At 42.2% G+C, this 20,889-nt stretch overlaps 1 protein-coding gene across 34 annotated transcripts in view; it reads left to right on the top strand.

Annotated features, from left to right (window-relative positions):
- Window positions 1-20,889, top strand: part of dlg2 (discs, large homolog 2 (Drosophila)) — a 358,090-nt gene that overhangs the window by 302,995 nt on the left and 34,206 nt on the right. For 25 of the 34 annotated variants that reach the window (XR_008754221.1, XM_055877409.1, XM_055877462.1 and 22 more), the window contains 3 exons: window positions 3,809-3,868; window positions 5,540-5,695; window positions 20,319-20,475. Coding sequence is in view for 33 of the 34 variants with exons in the window: in XM_055877409.1 (XP_055733384.1) it covers window positions 3,809-3,868; window positions 5,540-5,695; window positions 20,319-20,475 (373 nt within the window). In the remaining variant the exon portion in view is untranslated. The remainder of the gene's footprint in view (window positions 1-3,808; window positions 3,869-5,539; window positions 5,696-20,318; window positions 20,476-20,889) is intronic. The other 9 variants (XM_055877498.1, XM_055877485.1, XM_055877482.1 and 6 more) reach the window with 2 other exon arrangements.

Here is a 20,889-nt window from a genome sequence, read left to right as displayed (position 1 = left end):
TTTTTACCTTTATTTAACTAGACAAATCGGTTAAGAATAAATTCTTATTTACAATGACGGCCTACCAAAAATGAAAAGGCCTCCTGCGGGGACAGGGCCCTGAGATTTAAAAAAAAATAATACAATATAAATTTAGGACAAAACACACATCACAACAAGAGAGACAACACTATATAGAGACCTATGACAACAACATAGCAAGGCAGCAACACATGACAACACAACATGGTACAAACATTATTGGGCACAGACAAGCGCACAAAAGGCAAGAAGGTAGAGACAACAATTCATCACACAAAGCAGCCACAACTGTCAGTAAGAGTGTCCATGATTGAGTCTTTGAATGAAGAGATTGAGATAAAACTATCCATTTTGAGTGTTTGTTGCAGCTCCTTCCAGTTGCTAGCTGCAGCGAACTGAAAAGAGGAGCGACCCAGGGATGTGTGTGCTTTGGGGACCTTTAACAGAATGTGACTGGCAGAACGGGTGTTGTATGTGGAGGATGAGGGCTGCAGTAGATATCTCAGATAGGGGGGGTGAGGCCTAAGAGGGTTTTATAAATAAGCATCAACCAGTTGGACGGGTATACAGAGATGACCAGTTTACAGAGGAGTATAGAATGCACTGATGTGTCCTATAAGGAGCATTGGTGGCAAATCTGATGGCCGAATGGTAAAGAACATCTAGCTGCTCGAGAGCACCCTTACCTGCCGATCTATAAATTATGTCTCTGTAATCTAGCATGGGTAGGATGATCATCTGAATCAGGGTTAGTCTGGCAGCTGGGGTGAAAGAGGAGCGACTACGATAGAGGAAACCAAGTCTAGATTTAACTTTAGCCTGTAGCTTTGATATTTGCTGAGAGAAGGACAGGGCACCGTCTAGCCATACTCCCAAGTACTTGTATGAGGTGACTACCTCAAGCTCTAAACCCTCAGAGGTTGTAATCACACCTGTGGGAGGAGGGGCATTCTTCTTACCAAACCACATGACATTTGTTTTGGAGGTATTCAGAACAAGGTTAAGGGTAGAGAAAGCTTGTGGGACACTAAGAAAGCTTTGTTGTAGAGCATTTTACACAAAATCCAGGGAGGGCACAGCTGAGTATAAGACTGTATCATCTGCATATAAATGGATGAGAGAGCTTCCTACTGCCTGAGCAATGTTGTTGATGTAAATTGAGAGAATTGGGGCCTAGGATCGAGTCTTGGGGTACTCCCTTGGTGACAGGCAGTGGCTGAGACAGCAGATTTTCTGACTTAATACACTGCGCTCTTTGAGAGAGGTAGTTTAGCAAACCAGGCCAAAGACCCCTCAGAGACACCAATACTCCTTAGTCGGCCCACAAGAATGGAATGGTCTACCGTATCAAAAGCTTTGGCCAAGTCAATAAAAATACCAGCACAATATTGCTTAGAATCAAGGGCAATGGTGACATCATTGAGGACCTTTAAGGTTGCAGTGACACATCCATAACCTGAGCAGAAACCAGATTGCATATCAGAGAGAATACTTTAGACATCAAGAAAGCCAGTCAGTTGATTATTGACAAGTTTTTCCAACACTTTTGATAAACAGGGCAAAATAGAAATAGGCCTATAACAGTTAGGATCAGCTTGATCTCCCCATTTTAAATAAAGGACAAACCGTGGCTGCCTTCCAAGCAAAGGGAACCTCCCCAGAAAGGAGAGACGGTTTAAAAAGGTTGGCGATCGGCTTGGCGATGATAGGGGCAGCAACCTTAAAGAAGAAAGGGTCTAAACCATCTGACCCAGATGGTTTTTGGGGGTCAAGTTTAAGGAGCTCCTTTAGCACCTCAGAATCAGTGACCACCTGCAGGGAGAAACTTTGTAGCGGGGCAGGGGAAAAAGCGGGAGAAGCATCGGGGATAGTCGCATTAGAAGGGTTGGGAGATGAGGAAATGTTGGACGGGCAAGGAGACATGGTTGAGTCAAATAGGAATCCTGACTTAATGAAGTGGTGATTAAAGAGCTCAGCCATGTGCTTCTTGTCAGTAACAACCACATCATCAACATTAAGGGACATGGGCAGCTGTGAGGAGGAGTGTTTATTCTCCAGGTCTTTCTTGGGATTAGACCCACAGAGAGAGAACTGCTCCTTAAAGTAACTAACTTTAGCCTTCCGGATAGCCTGAGTGCACTTCTTTCTAATTTGCCTGAATGATAGCCAGTCAGCCTGAGTATGCGTGTGCAGAGCCTTTCGCCAAATGCAATTCTTGAGGTGGAGTAACTCTGCAAGATCCCGGTCGAACTAAGGGCTGAACCTGTTTTTAATAGGGGCGTGTTCATTAACAATACCACTGAAAATATAAAAAAATAATGTCCAAGCATCTTCGACAGAAGGGATCAAGCTGATTCAATACCATTTTACAATGGCCAGGTCATGAAGGAAGGCCTGCTCAGTAAAGGTTTTTAGCAAGCGTCTATGACAAGTCAGGACAGGTCGTTTCACTGAGCAGCCATTATGAACACAGGCTGTAAAACAGTGATCACTAAGGTCATTACAGAAAACACCAGACTGATACCACTCAGGATTATTTGTGAGGATAAAATTGAGGAGAGTAGCCTTTTCTGGGTGTTTGGAGTCATACCTTGTGGGATTGGTAATAGTCTGAGAAAGATTTAGGGAGTCCCATTGCTTTAGGACTTGGTCAGGTGGTTTAAGCATGTCCCAGTTTAGGTCACATAGCAGGACAAATTCAGACTTAGTGTAAGGGGCCAGGAGAGAGCTTAGGCCAGGTAGGGTACAGGCCGGTGCTAATGGAGGACGATAACATCCAGCAACAATCAACAAAAAGCTATTTGAAAGTTTAATGCTTAAAACCAGCAAATCAAATTGTTTGGGGTCAGACTTGGTGGAGACAACCGAGCATTGAAGGTGATCCTTGGTAAAGATTGCCACTCCACCACATTTGGAAGATCTGTCTTGCCGAAAAAGATTATAACCAGAAAGGTTAACATCAGTATTCAAAACATTCTTCCTTAAACATGTCTCAGTATTGACCAACACATCTGGATTGGAGCTGTGAACCCACACTTTCAATGTATCCATTTTAGGTAATACGCTTATACGAGAGCAGAAATCAGTGAAACAGATGTCAGAGCACAAGTCAGAATTGGGGCTAGCAACAGTAGATGGGCCAGGGTGTACATGCACATTTACAGATGTCATCAACAGTGATACAATCAAGGCACGGCATAGTACAGGGAGAGCTCTGCAGTGCTGATTTAGGACATCTGAATGATCATATTGTACAGCAATTTCATCAGGTAACATGAATACAAAGCCAGCGAGAGGTGGTTAGAATAGGTTTTGAGGCTAAAAGTCTATGTAACCAATAGAGAGTCAGAGTCCCGAGTGTGGGAACAAACATAGTCTGTCCCAAGGTTGGGTAATTGAGCCATATCAATAATGAACCTTTGGCAATGAGGACTTTGTAATTTTAGAAATGCATTATGGCGGTCCCGTTTGTAGTCTCTATTGTAAGGAATTTATTTGTTTATCAAACATTTCTCCCTGATCAAACACTTTGTGTCATCTTCTGTAGCATGCGTCCAACTGTTTGTTGTGTCAAAGACAAAGAACACATGCATGCTCTGTCGTCGTTTGGCTTTTATGCTAAATGCATACAAAGTATATTGTAAATATAAAGCTTTTAGTGTTTGTAATTCTAATTAATAAAACCATGTCAAATCTGATCCTTTTTGCAGTTTTCCTTCGTGTTGCCACTCTGATTCTGACTCTGTTATTGCACTTCTTTTGTTGGTCTTATCTCTTCCCCAATCAGAAATGCCTCAATAGATGACGGGGAGGGTCACAGGTTTGATTCGCAGCACTTCCAGTTGAGGTGAGACATTTCAAAATGACTGCTGACCCTCATGTTTGGCCTCCCATTCCATCTGTGATACATCTTTGTCCTCATTTTATCCTCTAATGCAGGACAGCATATACAGTGGGTAACATACTGTAACGACCTTGGGTTTATAAGCGCGGAAATCGACTCTGCCGCTTGAGCATGCTTTTGCGGCACAGTCGATAGCGCGCCGAACCTCGGGGTAGAAGGTCAAGGGTTCGAGACCTGCTCCCTGCTGTTTCATTACATTGGTGTCAGAAGTGGGATCGGACCTTGCATCCACGACAGTGCGTGTGCTTGGCCGGTGAGCGCGTTCCTGTAAGACGTAGAGTCGCAAGCTAGCGCGAGGACGCTCTCTTTCAAAGGAGGGAGTAGTGTAACGACCCCGGGTTTATAAGCGCTGAAATCGACTCTGCCGCACGAGCATGCTTTTGCGGCACAGTCGATAGCGCGCCGGACTTCGGGCTAGAAGGTCGAGGGTTTCGAGACCTGCTCCCTGCCTGTTTCATTACAATACATTTACGTGTGCAAAAGAATTGTGCAAAGTGCAAAAATTACCAATAAACTTCCCTGTAATCTGTCAGTGTGATTTAATCTGAGATATAAAGAGGCATTATGGCATTAAGATGCGTTATTTATGTTTTGCTCAGTTTCCTAAACTCAAGTATATAAAAAAAAAAGTAATTTATATGTGCTATCTGAATATGGATCCCTGTTACAGTTCTCATATCAGTTTCCTTTCAAAGCGGCCTCTTTTTGCCCTAAGCGGGCTTTAGTGATGTAAGTAAGTAGCCTTGTGCGAGCCGGAGTGGCTCATAGGCTCCTGCACCCATCTCCTGTTCCTGTAGCAGCTTTATGTACAGGTACACCCACTGAACAGGACGCTAGTCTATTGCAGGGCCTTACCCTCAACCTATATCCTTAATGCTGAGTGCCAAGCAGAGATGCATTGGGTCCCATTTTTTGTCTTTGGTATGACTCGGCCGGGGATCGAACTCCCAACCTTCCAATCTCAGGGCGGACACTAACCACAAGGCCACTTTAGTGATGTGCATACTCGGAATGAGCATTGACAAAATTGATGATACAAATAAATGAAGCTTAAAGATTTTCAGATTGTTCAGTAATGAATATAGATTTTAGTTCCCGCATATGTTGTCACCGGCTACCACCCCATACTGATGGTAGTAGGCTTTCCTTTACTGGTACTATCATGGTGCAAATCACTTTGTTTCATACTAAGAACAAGTTTGACCTTTTTTTGCTTAATCTCAAAGATAAAGCAGATGGAAAACTCACTGGAGCGGCAATGTTATCGTGGCGTGTAGTGAAGTTGAAACTTGAAACTAGTGAAGTGGAAGTCTGCAGGAGGGCTCTCTGTGCCGACAGCATGGGGGGGGGTAGAAGAGTGCTGATATTTTTGTGGAATCCAAATTCTAAATGAAAAACAAAAAACACGTAACAGGAGGTGTTTTGCATGTAAAACAACAAAAGCCTGAGTGCACATTATAAACCAAGGTTGAATTCTTCCTTTTCCACTCCCACAACATAGGTGTTATTTGTCTATTCTGTTCTGTTTGTCTCTGTCCCTCTGTTCTGTTCTGTCTCTGTCTCCTCCTACTCTCTGTACTAACCACTCTCTTTGCTCTATGCTCCTACCCCCAGGCCTCCTGAGCCAGTTTACAGCACTGTGAACAAACTGTGTGACAAAACACCTTCTCCCCGCCGCTATTCCCCCATGGAGTGCGACAAAAGCCTCCTCCACTCCATACCCTTCCCTCACTATCACTTAGGCCTGCTCCCTGACTCCGAGATCACCAGGTATTCTACCCGCTGCATGGCATAACTTTGCGTTGTATTGCATGGCATGGCATGCCCCCTACTCTCTTCCTATCCTCACACACACTCACTCGTTCCCAAAGGATCTTTGCTCTTCTAAGCCTGCATGCCTCTCCTACCTCTCTATCCATGCTCCCTACTCTCTTCCTATCCTCACTTTCTCGCTCGTTCCCAGAGGGTCTCGCTCTTCTAAGCCTGCATGCCTCTCCTACCTCTATATTCATGCCCCCTACTCTCTTCCTATCCTCACTTTCTCGCTCGTTCCCAGAGGGTCTCGCTCTTCTAAGCCTGCATGCCTCTCCTACCTCTCTATCCATGCCCCCTACTCTCTTCCTATCCTCACTTTCTCACTCGTTCCCAGAGGGTCTCGCTCTTCTAAACCTGCATGCCTCTCCTCCCTTCGGCTCCCTCTCAATCCAGGGGGTCTGATCTAGTCCAAATCTTCCGCAAACACATTTGGACACCCCCCCCCCCCCCCCTGAAATCGGGCAATGTTGTTGTAAGTGAATGTGTTTTCTCTGTAAATGTGGTTTTAAAAAGTGGTATGTTGAAGCCAAAAGCAGCTACTCAGACGCACTCAAACACAATCAAACGCACTTAACGCACCAGATGCTCTTACACTTTTTGTGAAGCCGGTGGTTGGTGTGATCGCAACGTTAAGGGGCAAGTTTAGATTTCACAACTCATATATTAGATATACTTGTCAAAAACAAAATCTCAGATTGCTTGACAATATATCTCTTTCTTAGCTCTCCCTGAACACATTGTAGTTGAACCCTCAAGCACTATTTCCCTTCTGGATCAGGATGGCCTCCACCTTCGTTAAGTTTTGCTTGTTTGTTTAGAATTTCAATGATCTGCATTATGTTATGAAAACTAAAGTAGTTCCTAATTGGCCTCCGTGGGAGTTATTATAATAATAATACAAATAATATTACAAAAAATAATATACATATTACATCAACAAGAACAGCAGTAGACTCTTTTTGCATCAATTGAAATATAAGTATTGAGGTGCCATTTTATATGATAATGATCAAGATTCCGTTAGTGGTAAGCATACATTTGTTTGTCTGCTCTTTCTCTTAGTAACAGCACTTTGCCATCTTTATCTCGTTTGTGCAGGGCTTATTTATTATTTCAGCTTGTTTATCATTTCTGCATGAGCAGCGTATCTGGGAGTACAATCAACAGAGCTGGGGTGTGATGGTAACCATGAATAAGGCATGAGGTGTTAAAGTACATGCTATTCGGACCAGATTAGTTCAACTGTGCGTCATCCATATTGTTGAAGTTGGACCAGCCTAATGCAATGCGAACAAGATACATAGAATGTTAAGGCATTTAAAATGATCACTTTACTCAACAACAAAAAACGTCTTTAGTATTTGGTTTATTAGTCCACTGTTGATACGGCCTCCAAAAATGGTGCATGTCAGCAGTAAAGTTAAGAGAGCACTTTCAGTAAAAAAGCGTGATGTGTTTTGCATCATATAATGCATTTATCATCATCATCATCATCATTTGTAGCTTTTTACTGAACGTTTTGACAATGTAACTGCTGACAAGAATACGTTTGTGAGACCATATCGACAGTGGATTAATGAAGAAAATACAAAAATATGTTTTTGAGTCAAGTGATCATTTAAGTCTGATGCTACATTTGGGATGTCGTGTTGCTCCTTATCAGAGGAAAGGCAGCCAAAGTTGCTCTGGCGAGTGGATCAGCACCAGGCATGAGACTGGGCACTTGGCAAACCATGGCTTCCAGCATCATTACGTGGAGTCCCTTGACTACTTTAATATTTGAATGAATTGGCCTGCTGTTAACTATGCAGGTCATTGCAGAGCTTGTTAGATCAGTATTCATGAAATGGTGTTGTGCGCATGTGGCAGCAATGCTGGGCTGTTTCACGAAGGACAGGTAGAGGAGGGTTTGTTTTGTATTAGGTCAAAATCAAACTTACAAGGGATATTTCAAACTGTGCTGACAATTATGAAGACAATCAATGTAGTTATTTGACAATGGTTTTTAATTCAAATGGAGTCGTCTGCTGTTTTATTTGCTGTGGAAGAGTCTTCCAGTTGAAGCACACTACCGTAGGTCTTTATCACTGTCTGGTCATGTGGATAAAACAAAAATGTGATTTTATAAATCGGATGATTGTTTTTTTCAACTATTTGTCAGAATATTGCTTCATTTGGTTTCAATCTGTGCCATTTGTATCATACCACACATGCTTATCTGGCATGAAATGACAAGTAGGGATGGAATGATCTTCATAGATTCGCTCTGGATGTGCCGACTGAAATTGAATTCATTTCGATGACTTTCCCTATGCTTGATGTGTCTGACATGTCAAACACTGGTTACTGAGATGCATAAGAGAACCATTAAATGTGGTATTCAATAAGCCTTTATTGATTGCTCAAGTGTAGCTGACATAATGTATCGATGTACTGTAGGGTGAAGCTGCCCTTAGATGCTGACCTTGGGTCGGATTGGCATTTTCCTCACTAATAGATATAGTTTGGATTAGGGGAAGGGAACCTGATTCTAGATCTCTAACTAGGGGAAACTTCACCCAGGAGCCCAGAGTTTATTAGTCCATTTGACCTTAATAATAATGTTTTATGAGCTATTTTTATGTTTTAATAAGGAGCTTTAGTTACCGTCTCCTTTTACAAAGACTTAGCAAAAGCCTCACAATCACAGAATATCAGAACATATTAGTATTTAATATTTTATTTTGTTAAAGGGGAACGTTTTGTCTAATTACTCATTGGTAGGCATAACTACTTCTTTGTCTGGACCCTAATTAACTAGAAGGCAATGTGTTTACAGTGGTTACGTCCCAAATCGCCCCCTATTCCCTATACAGTGCACTACTTTTGACAAGGGCCTATAGGGCGCTGGTCAAAAGGAATACCCTATGTAGGAAAGAAGGTGCGCGATTGGGACGCGCACTGTGTTTTGGATTGCCTCATCTCCGTTTGAATTTGCATTCCCTCTGTTGTGAGCCGAGTGCACTGCCTCTTCCATTCTCGTAATCCAATTACAACCTCAGAAAGCTGTGGTATTGCGAGGCGACTTCTCAGAGGGAGCAGAGAATAATCAAGCTGTCTCTTTAAAACCTACTCTAGAATGCAAGGGTGTGTGCAGTTCCAAGCATTTCTCAAAGGCTTTTGTTTTCATCACTCATTCCGCTGTAAATTGAGTAAGTTGAGTGAGAAAACACAAGTACTTAGAGCATCTGAACACGGTCTTGTTCTGTGTACAGTGTTGTTTTCGCTATAAAAACTGGAATGGAAATCACGCAACGTTATTTTGACCGGCGTTGACATCGCTTTGCAGTATAAATTAGTCACACTTATGCAGAGCAGGAAGGCATAAGCAGTCGTGGTTATAATTAGTTATATTCTTCAAGAATCAATGTGTAAATATAAAGAATTGACATGACCGTTGAACAGATTCTTGGAACTCTACATAAAAACGAAATTCTAGTTGAACCCCTCATGCCTTGTGCTAGCTTGCTCCACAATGTAACTGATTACTACCTAATGCTCACGGACTGTGGCTCTCGCTCTCTCAATTCAATGGGAATTATTGGCATGGGAAATGTATTGTATTGCCAAAGCAAGTGAAATTGTTTATTTCACCTTTGTTTATTATCAATCAGAAATGAACAGTAAACGTTACACTCACAAAAGTTTCTAAAGAATAGAGACATTTCAAACATTATATTATGGCTGTTTACAGTGTTTATAACAATATGCAAATAGTAGAAGTACAAAAGGGAAAATAAATAAACATGGGTTGTATTTACATTTTTTGCTCTCTCGCTCACAGAAATTGAGTGGCTGTGGGTGGATGCTGATGGAGGATGCCCACCCACAGTCAATAGCAATATTTCAATTTCTAAACTGTGTTGTGCACACTCATTATGCGATTGCTGTAAGTTGAGTTATACATCCGTCAGAATTTATATTTTCACTTGTTGCAGAAAGGTTATACAGAATATCAGAGCGATTAACATTAGTTAACTTTTGCAGGAAGGTTGAAAATAAACCCTTTCTGGACATTTGAAATGTGGAAGCAAAGCACATATGCAGTAGATATGCTCTGTAACCTACCCAACAGTCTATTAAAAATGGCTGTTTGCTTCTCACTTTCGTGGCATTCTCCTTACAACATTTTCCGATTTTAACACTTAAATATCAAAGGGATGCATGAGTACAAAGATTCTGGGAGAGCCAAACAAAAGGTGACATGAAATAATTAGAGAAGAGAAGAAGAGAAAGGCATTTCATGGAGCATGCTTAACGCATAGGCGGAAATGGTTGTCTGAGCTTACCCAGAGAGAGGTGGAATTCACAACGAATGTTCTGTTTTCTCATTCGCCCACATGATTACGACGAGATGCCTGTGGTTGCCTTGGTGCCGCAAACGCCAAATTAGCTATTGCTGGTGTGCTGAATAGATTTTACAGAACCATGTTAGCATTAGCATTTTGACTGTAGGCCACCTCCCTGTGTCCTAGCCTAGAATGGCCTCTGGTGGGCCTCCAGCTACCTGACCATTCCTCTCTCCATATCAATGTGTTTCAGCTGTCTGTGTTGTTGTCACAGGGGGGCCTTTGGGGACACTGGGAGGGCAAGGGCCCACTCTAATGATTTATTAACAACCCTGGCTTAAATACCATATGTATTCTCACAGAAGCATAACGCAATCAGGGTCGTTTTCACTAGAAACCAAATGGAAGAAAACAGCCGAAACAGGAAGGACTACCTGAACTTGTCCAATAACAATCTCTGATTTTAATGCATCTCAGTAGCCTTTTAAAAGGGTGCGTCTACCGTGCCTTTTCCTCCCGTGGACCACACCTATGTAACTCCCTTACAGATAGTCTCCAAGCTGTTCAGACTGTTGGAGCTTTTAAAGCAGTCCTTAAGACTCATCTCTATCAACTGGCCTATCCCTCCTCCTAGACTTTGATTGTTGCTTTCATTCAAATATTTTTTATTGAACACACACAGGAATGGTGTATAGGTATAAAAGGCAGGTATACAATTTTTAACTAAACATAAAAGAGCAGACAGAAACAAAAAGACCCAGAGTTCTGGGTACAAAACAAATATTACAAAACAAGACATACAGAACAAGGACAGGTAGAAAGAAAGAGGGTAGGTGTCACCCCCCCCCCCCCACTTATTCCCCCCCTTTATCCCTCCCCCACTTCTTCCCCCCCTTTATCCCTTCCCCTTATTCCCCTCCCGACTGCTCGGGTGGCGGTGCCAGCACATGCTGCCCAAAGGTGGATTAAAATATTACAATGGAGAGTGCGTTAAAAAGTACAAATTCACAGCGCCGAATGGTCCAAGTAAGAGAGGAAAGGCTGTCAGATCTGATCAAATGTTGATAATTTATTGTTCAGAATATATCTAATCCTTTCTAAGTGTACAGTGTTTGCCAATTCGCTGAGACATAATTTGGTAGTGGGCGCTTCCTTCTTTTTCCAAAACAACAAGATTAGTTTTTTTGCTGAAATGAGACTGTAAGAGATGAGTTGTTTTTGGGGGTTGGTTAATCCGTTTAGGGAATCAGACACTCCCAGGATTATTAGAAGCGGGTCTGGGTCAATTGAAGTTTCCAGAACTTCAGAGAGGATCCTAAAAATTCCACATCAGTAACCATACAAGCTAGAGCATAGGGCAAAGCAGTGGAGTAGTGTACCCTGTGCAGCCTGACATTTATCACACATAGGGGATGTATCAGGAAATATCCTATGCAGTTTGGTTTTGGAATAGTGTAATCTGTGTAATACCTTGAATTGTATGAGACGATGTCTGGAGTTAATGGAGCAGGTGTGGATATACTCCAAGCTATCTTCCCAGTCTGCCACCGAAATGTCAGTCCCTAGTTCTTCCTCCCATTTTGCCTTAATGGCATCTGTAGAAGGCGTGCTAACCGATTGAAAAGCATCATATAAACGAGATATCAGTATGTCTGAGGTGGGGGATGTTTTTATGCATCCGTCAAACATGGAAGGCTTAGCGTTCCCAAATGTTGGGAGGTGTTTTCTAACATAGTCTCTGATTTGTAGGTATCTGAAAAAGTTACTTCTGGGAAGATTATATGTTTCCCTCAGCAACTCAAAGGAAGCAAAGGTCCCTTCTATATATAAATCCCCTATGGTACTTATCCCCAACTCTCCCCATTGCTCAAAGGTGTTATCAAGGTTAGAGGGGGCAAAGGAGGGGTTCCTGGCAACAGGGAGCATGAATGACATTGGTCTAAGCTCAAAGTGGGTTTTAATTTGCTTCCAGATTCGGACTGTGCTATGTATAATAGGGTTGTTACGATAAAGTGACCTCTCCAGATTGACAGGCGACAAAATCACAGCACCAATAGAGAAGGGGTGACACTCCTCCCACTCCATACTAAGCCAGCTGGGTGACGGACGTGCGTCATCCAGCAAAAACGTAACAGCGCGGAGGTTAGCGGCCCAATAATAAAATATAAAATTTGGGAGAGACAATCCTCCTTCCATTTTGGATTTGCAGAGGTGTTTTTTACCTATCCTGTGTGTTTTATAATCCCAGATGAAAGGATTGATAATTGAGTCCAGTTGTTTATGAAAGGATTTAGGTATGAATACTGGGATGTTCTGGTATAGGTAGAGCAGTTGTGGGAGGAAGACGATTTTAATGGCATTAATTCTTCCGAGCAGAGAAATTGGGAGAGTTCTCCAAAATTGTATGTTTGTCTTGAGTTTTTGCATCAGAGAGGGGAAATTCTCTTTAAATAGTAAGGAGTATTGTTTGGTAACTACAATTCCTAGATAGGTAAATTTTTCTGAAGATAACTTATCTGGAAGATGTTCTAGCCAGGAGGTGTTTTGTAACCGTATGGGCATTAATTCACTCTTGTTCCAATTTATTCTGTATCCCGAGAAGGTACCAAACAAATTAATCACATCAAGAATAGCTGGAATACTAGCTTGGGGTTCTGTTACATGGAGGAGAATGTCATCTGCGTATAGGGAAATCTTATTTAGAGTATCTTTAGTATTATAGCCATGTATTGCTACATCAGATCTAATCGCCTGAGCGAGAGGTTCAATGATTAGGGCGAAGAGCATAGGCTACAGTGCACAACCCTGCCTTGTCCCTCTGTAGAGGTTAAATCGGGGCGACAATGATTGGTTAGTGAGTATTCTCGCACAGGGGTTCCTATATAAAAGCTGGATCCAATTTATGAACCCATCTCCAATATTACATTTCTGTAGGACTTTGAATAGATAGGACCACTCAACTTGGTCAAAAGCCTTCTCGGCATCAAGAGATATAACGGCAAGGTCCACGTTTGGTAACCTCTGAGAATACATAATGTTGAATTGGCGCCTGAGATTGAAGAATGAGTTTCTGTTCGGGATAAAGCCGGTCTGGTCCGAATGGACCAATTTGCCAATTAAAGTGCTAAGCCTGTTAGCCAGGGTTTTTGCTAAAATCTTTTGGTCTGTATTAAGGAGGGATATTGGTCTGTATGACCCTACCTCTTCCGGATCTTTACCCTTATTATGTATAACTGTAATGAATGCTTCATCCAAAGTAGATGGGAGAGCTCCATCCTCCTTGGCCTGAACCAACATTTGTGCAGGTAGAGAGAGAGCATGTTGCTGAATGTTTTATAGAATTCACCAGGGTATCCATCTGGGCCCGGCGTCTTGCCACACTTTAGAGTTTTAATTGTTTCTCGAATTTCTTCAAGAGATATTTCCTTATTCAGGAAGTTAGAATCTTCCTGGTTCAGGGCAGGAAGATTACAGTCCTCCAAAAAGTTTTGCATAATTAAGGGGTTAGGATCTGCTTTAGATGTATATAGAGTCTCATAAAACTGACGGAATCTGTCATTGATGTCTTTGGGGGAAGAGAGTAATTCCCCAGATGCAGATTTAACTTTGTGAATCATTCGGTCACTCACATTTTTTCGAAGTTGTCTGGCGAGTATTTTGTGTGGTTTGTCACCAAACTCAAAATATTTTTGCTTGGCGTAGAGAAAAGATTTAGCAATTTTAGCTGAGAGAATCTGATTATGATCAAATTGATCAAATTTTAAAGAGGTAATTTTTTTATGTTTCTCTATAGATGGATGTCTAGCATTCTCCCTATCCAGTACGTGAATTTGTCCCTCCAGTTCTGCCAGTTTTCCCCTGTTTTGCCTACTCCTGGCAGTCTGATAGGAGATGATACAGCCTCTCAAATAAGCCTTAAGTGTTTCCCACAGTAATGCTGGGGAAGTCTCTGGGTTTTCGTTGGTATCAAAGAAAAATGTAATTTGGTCTTTAAGGTGTTCACAGAATGTTGGTTCTGTGAGGAGCTGAGGATTTAACCTCCAGACCCTCTCGTTTGGCACGATGTCACTCAATCTCAGGGAGAAGGTGAGTGGACTGTGGTCCGAGATAATAATATCATGATACTTCACATTACAGGTATAGGGGAGTAGTTTAGCATCAACCAAAAAGTAGTCAATTCGAGTATAAACTTTGTAAACATGAGAGTAAAAGGAGTATTCCCTACCCTTAGGGTTAGTGATCCTCCATATATCAAATAAGTTAGAATTCTTTATGTAGGTATTCAAGAATTCACTTGAATAGGAGGTGGGGGTTCTCCGGGTAGAGGATCTGTCCAAATATTGGTCTAGCACACAGTTAAGGTCCCCTCCAATGATCAGGTTAGTATGGGAGATATCTGGAATCAGGGCAAGGACTCTTTTGAAAAAAGAGGGGTTATCAATGTTTGGCCCATAGATATTTAGTAGAGTTACAGAAGTAGAGTGGATCTCTCCTATTACGATCACATAACGACCCTCTTTATCCACAATAGTGGTTTTATGTAGAAAGGGAATTGCTTTCCGTACCAGAATCGCTGTGCCTCTCGTTTTGGCAGAGAAGTTAGAGTGATACACTTGCCCCACCCACCTACATTTAAGTCTGCTATGAGAATTATTTTTCAGATGGGTTTCTTGCAAAAATATAATATCAGACGAGAATGCTTTCAAGTGGGCTAGGACCTTGCCTCTCTTAATTGGTTCGTTTAAACCCTTGACATTCCAGGAAGTGAATGTGAGCCCCGCCCCCCTCTCATTTGTAGTTCCTATGGTGGCCTGCATAACATGTAACTCAATAAAAAGGTAAGAAAGCGCACCAAACCATCACGATCAGCATATGTAGCAGCTACACCCGAGCAGTATCCAACCAGCCCCTCCCCCCCTGCAAGCACCTTTACTTCCCACCCTGTTCCCCTACTTTCCCCACTATTTACCCCCCCGATCAACCCACCTTTAACAGGCATACACAAATAGGAAAGAAAAAAATAGAAAAATAAAAATAATAAACACATTGTCTGGCCGATGCCAAAAAAGCACGGCGCGACCTCGAACAAGAGGTAAAACAAAAATAAAATCCCAACTATACGTTCACCTCTCACTATCCTAGAACTTCTACTAACATATGAACTGAGGAGGCTCCCGCAAATAAAGTGTTCAATTAGCATCTAATAAACCTAGAGAGAATAAGTTGCAACTTAAGCATATTGCGCGCTTAAGCGTCATCTTGGGTCAATCCCTGAGATAAACAAGATATAGCATCACAAGATTATATTGCTAAGCAATGCCGGTCTAAACATGAACCATCAGCAACCGACATAGACAGCAGTCCATTTACATATTGTGGGTTAGATCGGAAACTTAAAAAAAAAAACGTAAAATTAAACGTACCCCCCAGTCAGAAAATAAATAAATAAAAAGGTTATATATATATATATATATATATATATACATACACACATATATATATATATATATATATATATATATATATATATATATATATATATATATACACATACATACACACATACACACACACATACATACACACATACACATACATACGTACATACACACAAAAAATACATATAAAAGTGTATACATATGCATATATACACATACATACACATACATACACAAACATTCATGCCCCAGTGTAATAATCTACACTAATTTAAAATATACACAAACATAACAGTAAAATGCTAAGAGAAAATAATTATAAAGTACAAATAATAATTATATGTACGCACACCTACACAGACACTACAGAGGGCTGGTGGGGATCTAATCGGGAGAGCGGCCCTCGGCTAAAACAAAGGCAGAACGGCACAAAACATCAACTTGCTATCCAGGTGCCTGTGTCTGCCCCTTCCCAACCATCACCCCCAGTCCCCTGCAAGCAATAAATAAATGGTATTGTAATAACAATAAATGTAAAAATTGAAAAATAAATAACAAAACAAAAAATGGGGTAATATAAGTATAGTCATCCGAAAGTGTCAATGATCAAACCTGGAAGGCATCCCAAATAGGCATCGCTCTGAACACAGCCAGAATGAAAGTGACTTTAACTGAGAGCTCAGACCGCCCTCCACAGCATCTTACAAGTTCGGTAGCCCTTGTTGAGACCGTTCAATACGGTTTCACCCGTTATGGTATAGTATGGATTCGATTCCATGAGCAGACCCTAACACACAATGACAAGGCACTCTAACCTGTACGTGGGATTGGTGTATGTTCCCGGATAAACTTCTCTGCGTCCAAAACCGAGGAGAGCCAAATCTTCTCACCGGAAGGCAGGGTAATTCTTAGTCTTGCAGGGAAGAGCAAGGCTGGGCGAAGATGGAGTTTGTAGAGTTTGGTCAGGACATCTCTGTAGCCGCCGCGGTGCTTTGCCACATCGGGCGCATAATCATCATAGACACGGAAGGGGTGCCCTTCATGTAACAGGTTGCCCTTCATTCGGGCCTCGCGCAGGATAAGATCCTTGGTCTTGAAACTGTGACAACAGATGATTACTGGGCGAGGACGTTGGCCCGGTCCAGGCACTGGGACAAGGGCGCGATGTGCACGGTCCAGCTGGGGGTCCGAAGCCAAAACATCCGATCCCATTGCATCCTTCAATAGCTTGGCGAAGAAGTCGGTGGGGCGGGAGCCCGCCTCTACCCCCTCTGCCAGACCAACAACGCGAAGGTTATTACGTCTGGAACGGCCCTCCAGGTCGACCACTTTCACAGAAAGCCTCTGCACACTATCCTGCAGTGACGAGCATAGCTTCTCTAACTCGTCGATCCTACCAGCGTTGAATTCAGAAGCTTTCTCAAGGTCCACAATACTCTGGCCCTGCGAAGCAACTGTTCGAATGGTGCTCTCGATTTTCAGCAATAGTAGCCTTAAGATCCTCAGCTAAAGCAACACGTAGTTCTCCCAAAGCCCGGGTAAGTTCTTTAAGTGTCACGTTGTTGCCTGTGCCTTCCGCCATGTCTGTCTCGTTGTTTAGTGTGGAGTAGGCCTCCGATGTGGATTTATTGTCCTTTGGTCGCTTATTACTCGGCATTTTTACACAGAAAGTTACAATGTTGTATTACGAAGAATCGTTTGCTGTAAAAAGTATCATAAAGTAGGTTAAGTTAGATTATTTCGCAAAAAAGCTGCAGGAGCCTCTCACACACCGCCGGTCACTCCAACATGCTAGCTCCGCCCTGATTGTTGCTTTCATGATATGGCCAGATATATATATATATATTTTTAAACTATTTGTCTATTTTATTCACTTTGAGATTGTTCTTGTATAATGAAAATCACTTTACAAATGTAATACATGTAGTATTATTATTAATGAGAGTGGTGAAAGCAGCTTGTCATTCCTAGCAACGGGGTCAACCATGCTCATTGTCTTTCAAATATACACTGAGTGTACAAATCATTAAGAACACCTGGTCTTTCCATGACATAGATTGACCAGGTGAAAGCTATGATCCCTTATTGACATCACTTGTTAAATCCACTTCAATCAGTGTAGATGAAGGAGACAGGTTAAGGTTAAAGAAGGATATTTAAGAGACATGGATTGTGTATGTGTGCCATTCAGAGGGTGAAGGGAAAATACAAAATATTCAAGTGCCTTTGAGCAGGGTATGGTAGTAGATGCCAGGCGCACCGGTTTGTGTCAAGAACTGCAATGCTGCCGGGGTTTTCCACACTCAACAATTTTCCGTGTGTATCAAGAATGGTCCACCACCAAAAGGACATCCAGCCAACTTGACACAACTGTGGGAAAGATTGGAATCAACATGGGCCAACATCCCTGTGGAAAGCTTTCGACATCTTGTCGAGTCCATCTAACTCAATATTAGTTCTTAATGTTTTTCCCACTCAGCGTATACTAAACGCTGGTCTAAGCACAGAACATGTATATATCCCAATTTCCATGGATATAATTACATCCCAACCAATATTATTAGCTACATTAAGAAGATTTCAAATACATGGCTGCATTTCAAGTTCAGTTCAAGCGTTTGTGCAACATTAAAAGGACATTCAGATGCCATCTGGAGTTTGGTTGCCATCTAGTGTTACATGTTGGAAGCAACGCTCTATTGGGTGCTGGCAGGTTAAGCCATGCAGACACTGATGGTTGGCCCTGCCCTCAGCTGTATACCAAAACAAGTGGCGGAGACCGCGCTTTGTTCTTTTACTTTACGTGCTCTATTTTGTTTTATAGATGCGCTATTGCAGGGGTTTCCAAATCCGAGCCTGAGGGTCCGGATTACTGCTGGTACTACAGTCCCTGATTAGAGGTAGGGCTGTGACGGTCATGGCATTTTGGAGGAAGGTTATTTGTCAGCCAAATGACAGCGGGCGCCGTTCTAATCGTTTGAGTTGGCTACAGCAAGGAGCTACACAGTTCCATCACGTTGCCATAGAAACTGACTCACTCGCATGTCATTTTTTTGAATGCCTGGATTTCCCTTTTTCAGTCAGCTGATTGTTCCACGACACAGCATTCTAAAACTGGCTATACTTTTGTCTCCTCTCCTCCCTCCTGTGGGCTGTTAGAGGGAAATCAGGCTTACTTTTACTTCTCTGCTTTTGGGTAAAGTTTCTGACTTAAATATGAAGTACATTTTTTAAAATAAATACAATTTTAAATTTTAAAAATAATTATATATATATTTTAAAAAACGGTTATGACTGTCTTCATCCTTAATCAATTATCCAATTATCGTGCCAGCCCTAATTAGATTGAAAGAATAAAAATGGTCCAGATTAGAATTTGTCTGCTCTATTCACAGTTCAGATTTGTAGGCAATGAGAGATACAATTGGTTGTGCTCGACTCCTTGCGTCCTCTCCTCCGTACTCTCCTCGCCTGCTTTTGAAAAAGGTCAAACGTAATCGAGGAGACATCAAAAGATTTCAAAACACTTCCGCGCTAGCAGGTGGGAGAATACTCGTGTGACCTCTGCCGAAGGAGGTCAGTAGAATAGCATACTTCTCCGTTCACCTACTAACAAGTTGACACACTTTTTGACCACTTATCAGTTTCCAGCTCACGGAAGAGAGGAGGACTCAGGAGTCGAGGAGAGGACAGACTTAACCCCCAATTGAGAACCTCCCCAAAATTGAGAAACTCCCCTTGTATTATAGGAAAACTTACTAATCACCATGCTCGGACAATGTCGTACCCTAACCTTATTTCACAAATTGTTTGAGACACACGTTAAATGTTTTTGGGTACCACTGCTTTACCCAATTACTTTAAAGCAGTATTTCACTGATTTTTTACTTCATATTCAAAGGTGACATCTTCACACATAGTGGTATGGTGCTGAATGATGTTAAAAATCAGTGAAGTGTTCCTTTAATTCCCCAGTAGATGGCAATCTATTGTTATGTAACAAGTGTTAGGCTTGTCACAACAATCGGTCTAAGCGGGAACCTACAACCCACAGCGCAGCACTTTACAACTAGGTCAGTGGCCATGTATATGTACAGTATCAAGCATCTCAGCATAGGAGTGCTGATATAGGATCAGTTTTACCATTAGATCACAATGAATAAGATTACATGGGACCTTGTCCTAGATCAGAGCTCTTGCTCTGAGACTCATTGCTATCGATCCCTATAGCTTGATTTCCAGACTTCATCTGTCTGTAGACATAGTCTCCTACTGTTCTCAAGCAACTCAAAAAGACGCCTGGCAAGGGACTCCGAACCTTCTATCTTTACTTTACATACATTATTAACTATATCATTTTGTTGGTTTGACACTACAGGGAAAATAAGTCTCATCTCTCCAAAGAGTCCTTTAGGAAGGTGTCCTCAATGTCCTGATTGCTATTTGACTTTCGCCCAGTGGGAGCTGGTGGCAGATGCTAGCTCTCGGTCTTCATACATGGCTATGTGTGAATGTGTGTGTGTGTGTGCCTGCGTGCGTGCGTGCATACATGCACACTTGTGACCTCACGCTCATGTGCAGGCTCCTCGTCTCCAGGAAACCAGTCAGAAATGGGACAATGATTTAAGTAGAGCACAATGCTCCTTTGGGCCTCTGCCATCTCTGTACTGTGCCTAGGCGCGCTCTACGTGCCCCCGCGTCAATCTGCTTGAGTGTGTGATTCTCTTTCTTCTCTCCCGGACCGACAGTCAAGATGCTAAGCCCCTCGGACTCGGATGCAGAGCTGATGTACTATCTGACCTGTTTGTACAGGGATCCCAGGAGGATGGTCCTCCACAAGGGCTCCACAGGCCTGGGATTCAACATCGTGGGCGGGGAGGACGGAGAGGGCATCTTTGTCTCCTTCATCCTGGCGGGAGGGCCCGCCGACCTAAGTGGAGAGCTGCGGAGGGGAGACCAGATCCTGTCGGTGAGTTTACCCCTACAGACGCACATAATGATATTTATACTGATAATGTTTCTACATACACACACACACAGGTATGCACATGTACTGTAATTGGCAGTGCACTAACAAGGTTTGAGAACAAGATTATACTCCTGAGATGTTCCATTTTCAAGAATGTCCTGAGAAACAGTTACAGTACAAAGTAATGTACTTATACTGTACATGTTGACACACTTACGGTGCATTCGGAAAGTATTCAGACCCCTTGACTTTTTCCACATTTTGTTACGTTACAACCTTATTATAAATTTGATTAAATCGTTTTTTTCCCTCATCAATCTACACACAATACCCTATAATGACAAACCAAAACAGGTTTTTAGACATTTTTGCAAATTCGAAAAAACGGAATTATTACATTTACATAAGTATTCA

The sequence above is a fragment of the Salvelinus fontinalis genome, chromosome 2, assembly GCF_029448725.1.
Source record: "Salvelinus fontinalis isolate EN_2023a chromosome 2, ASM2944872v1, whole genome shotgun sequence".
Classification (NCBI taxonomy): Eukaryota; Metazoa; Chordata; class Actinopteri; order Salmoniformes; family Salmonidae; genus Salvelinus; species Salvelinus fontinalis.
Note: the sequence above shows the minus strand (reverse complement) of the source record. Positions and strands in the feature narration are given on the sequence as shown.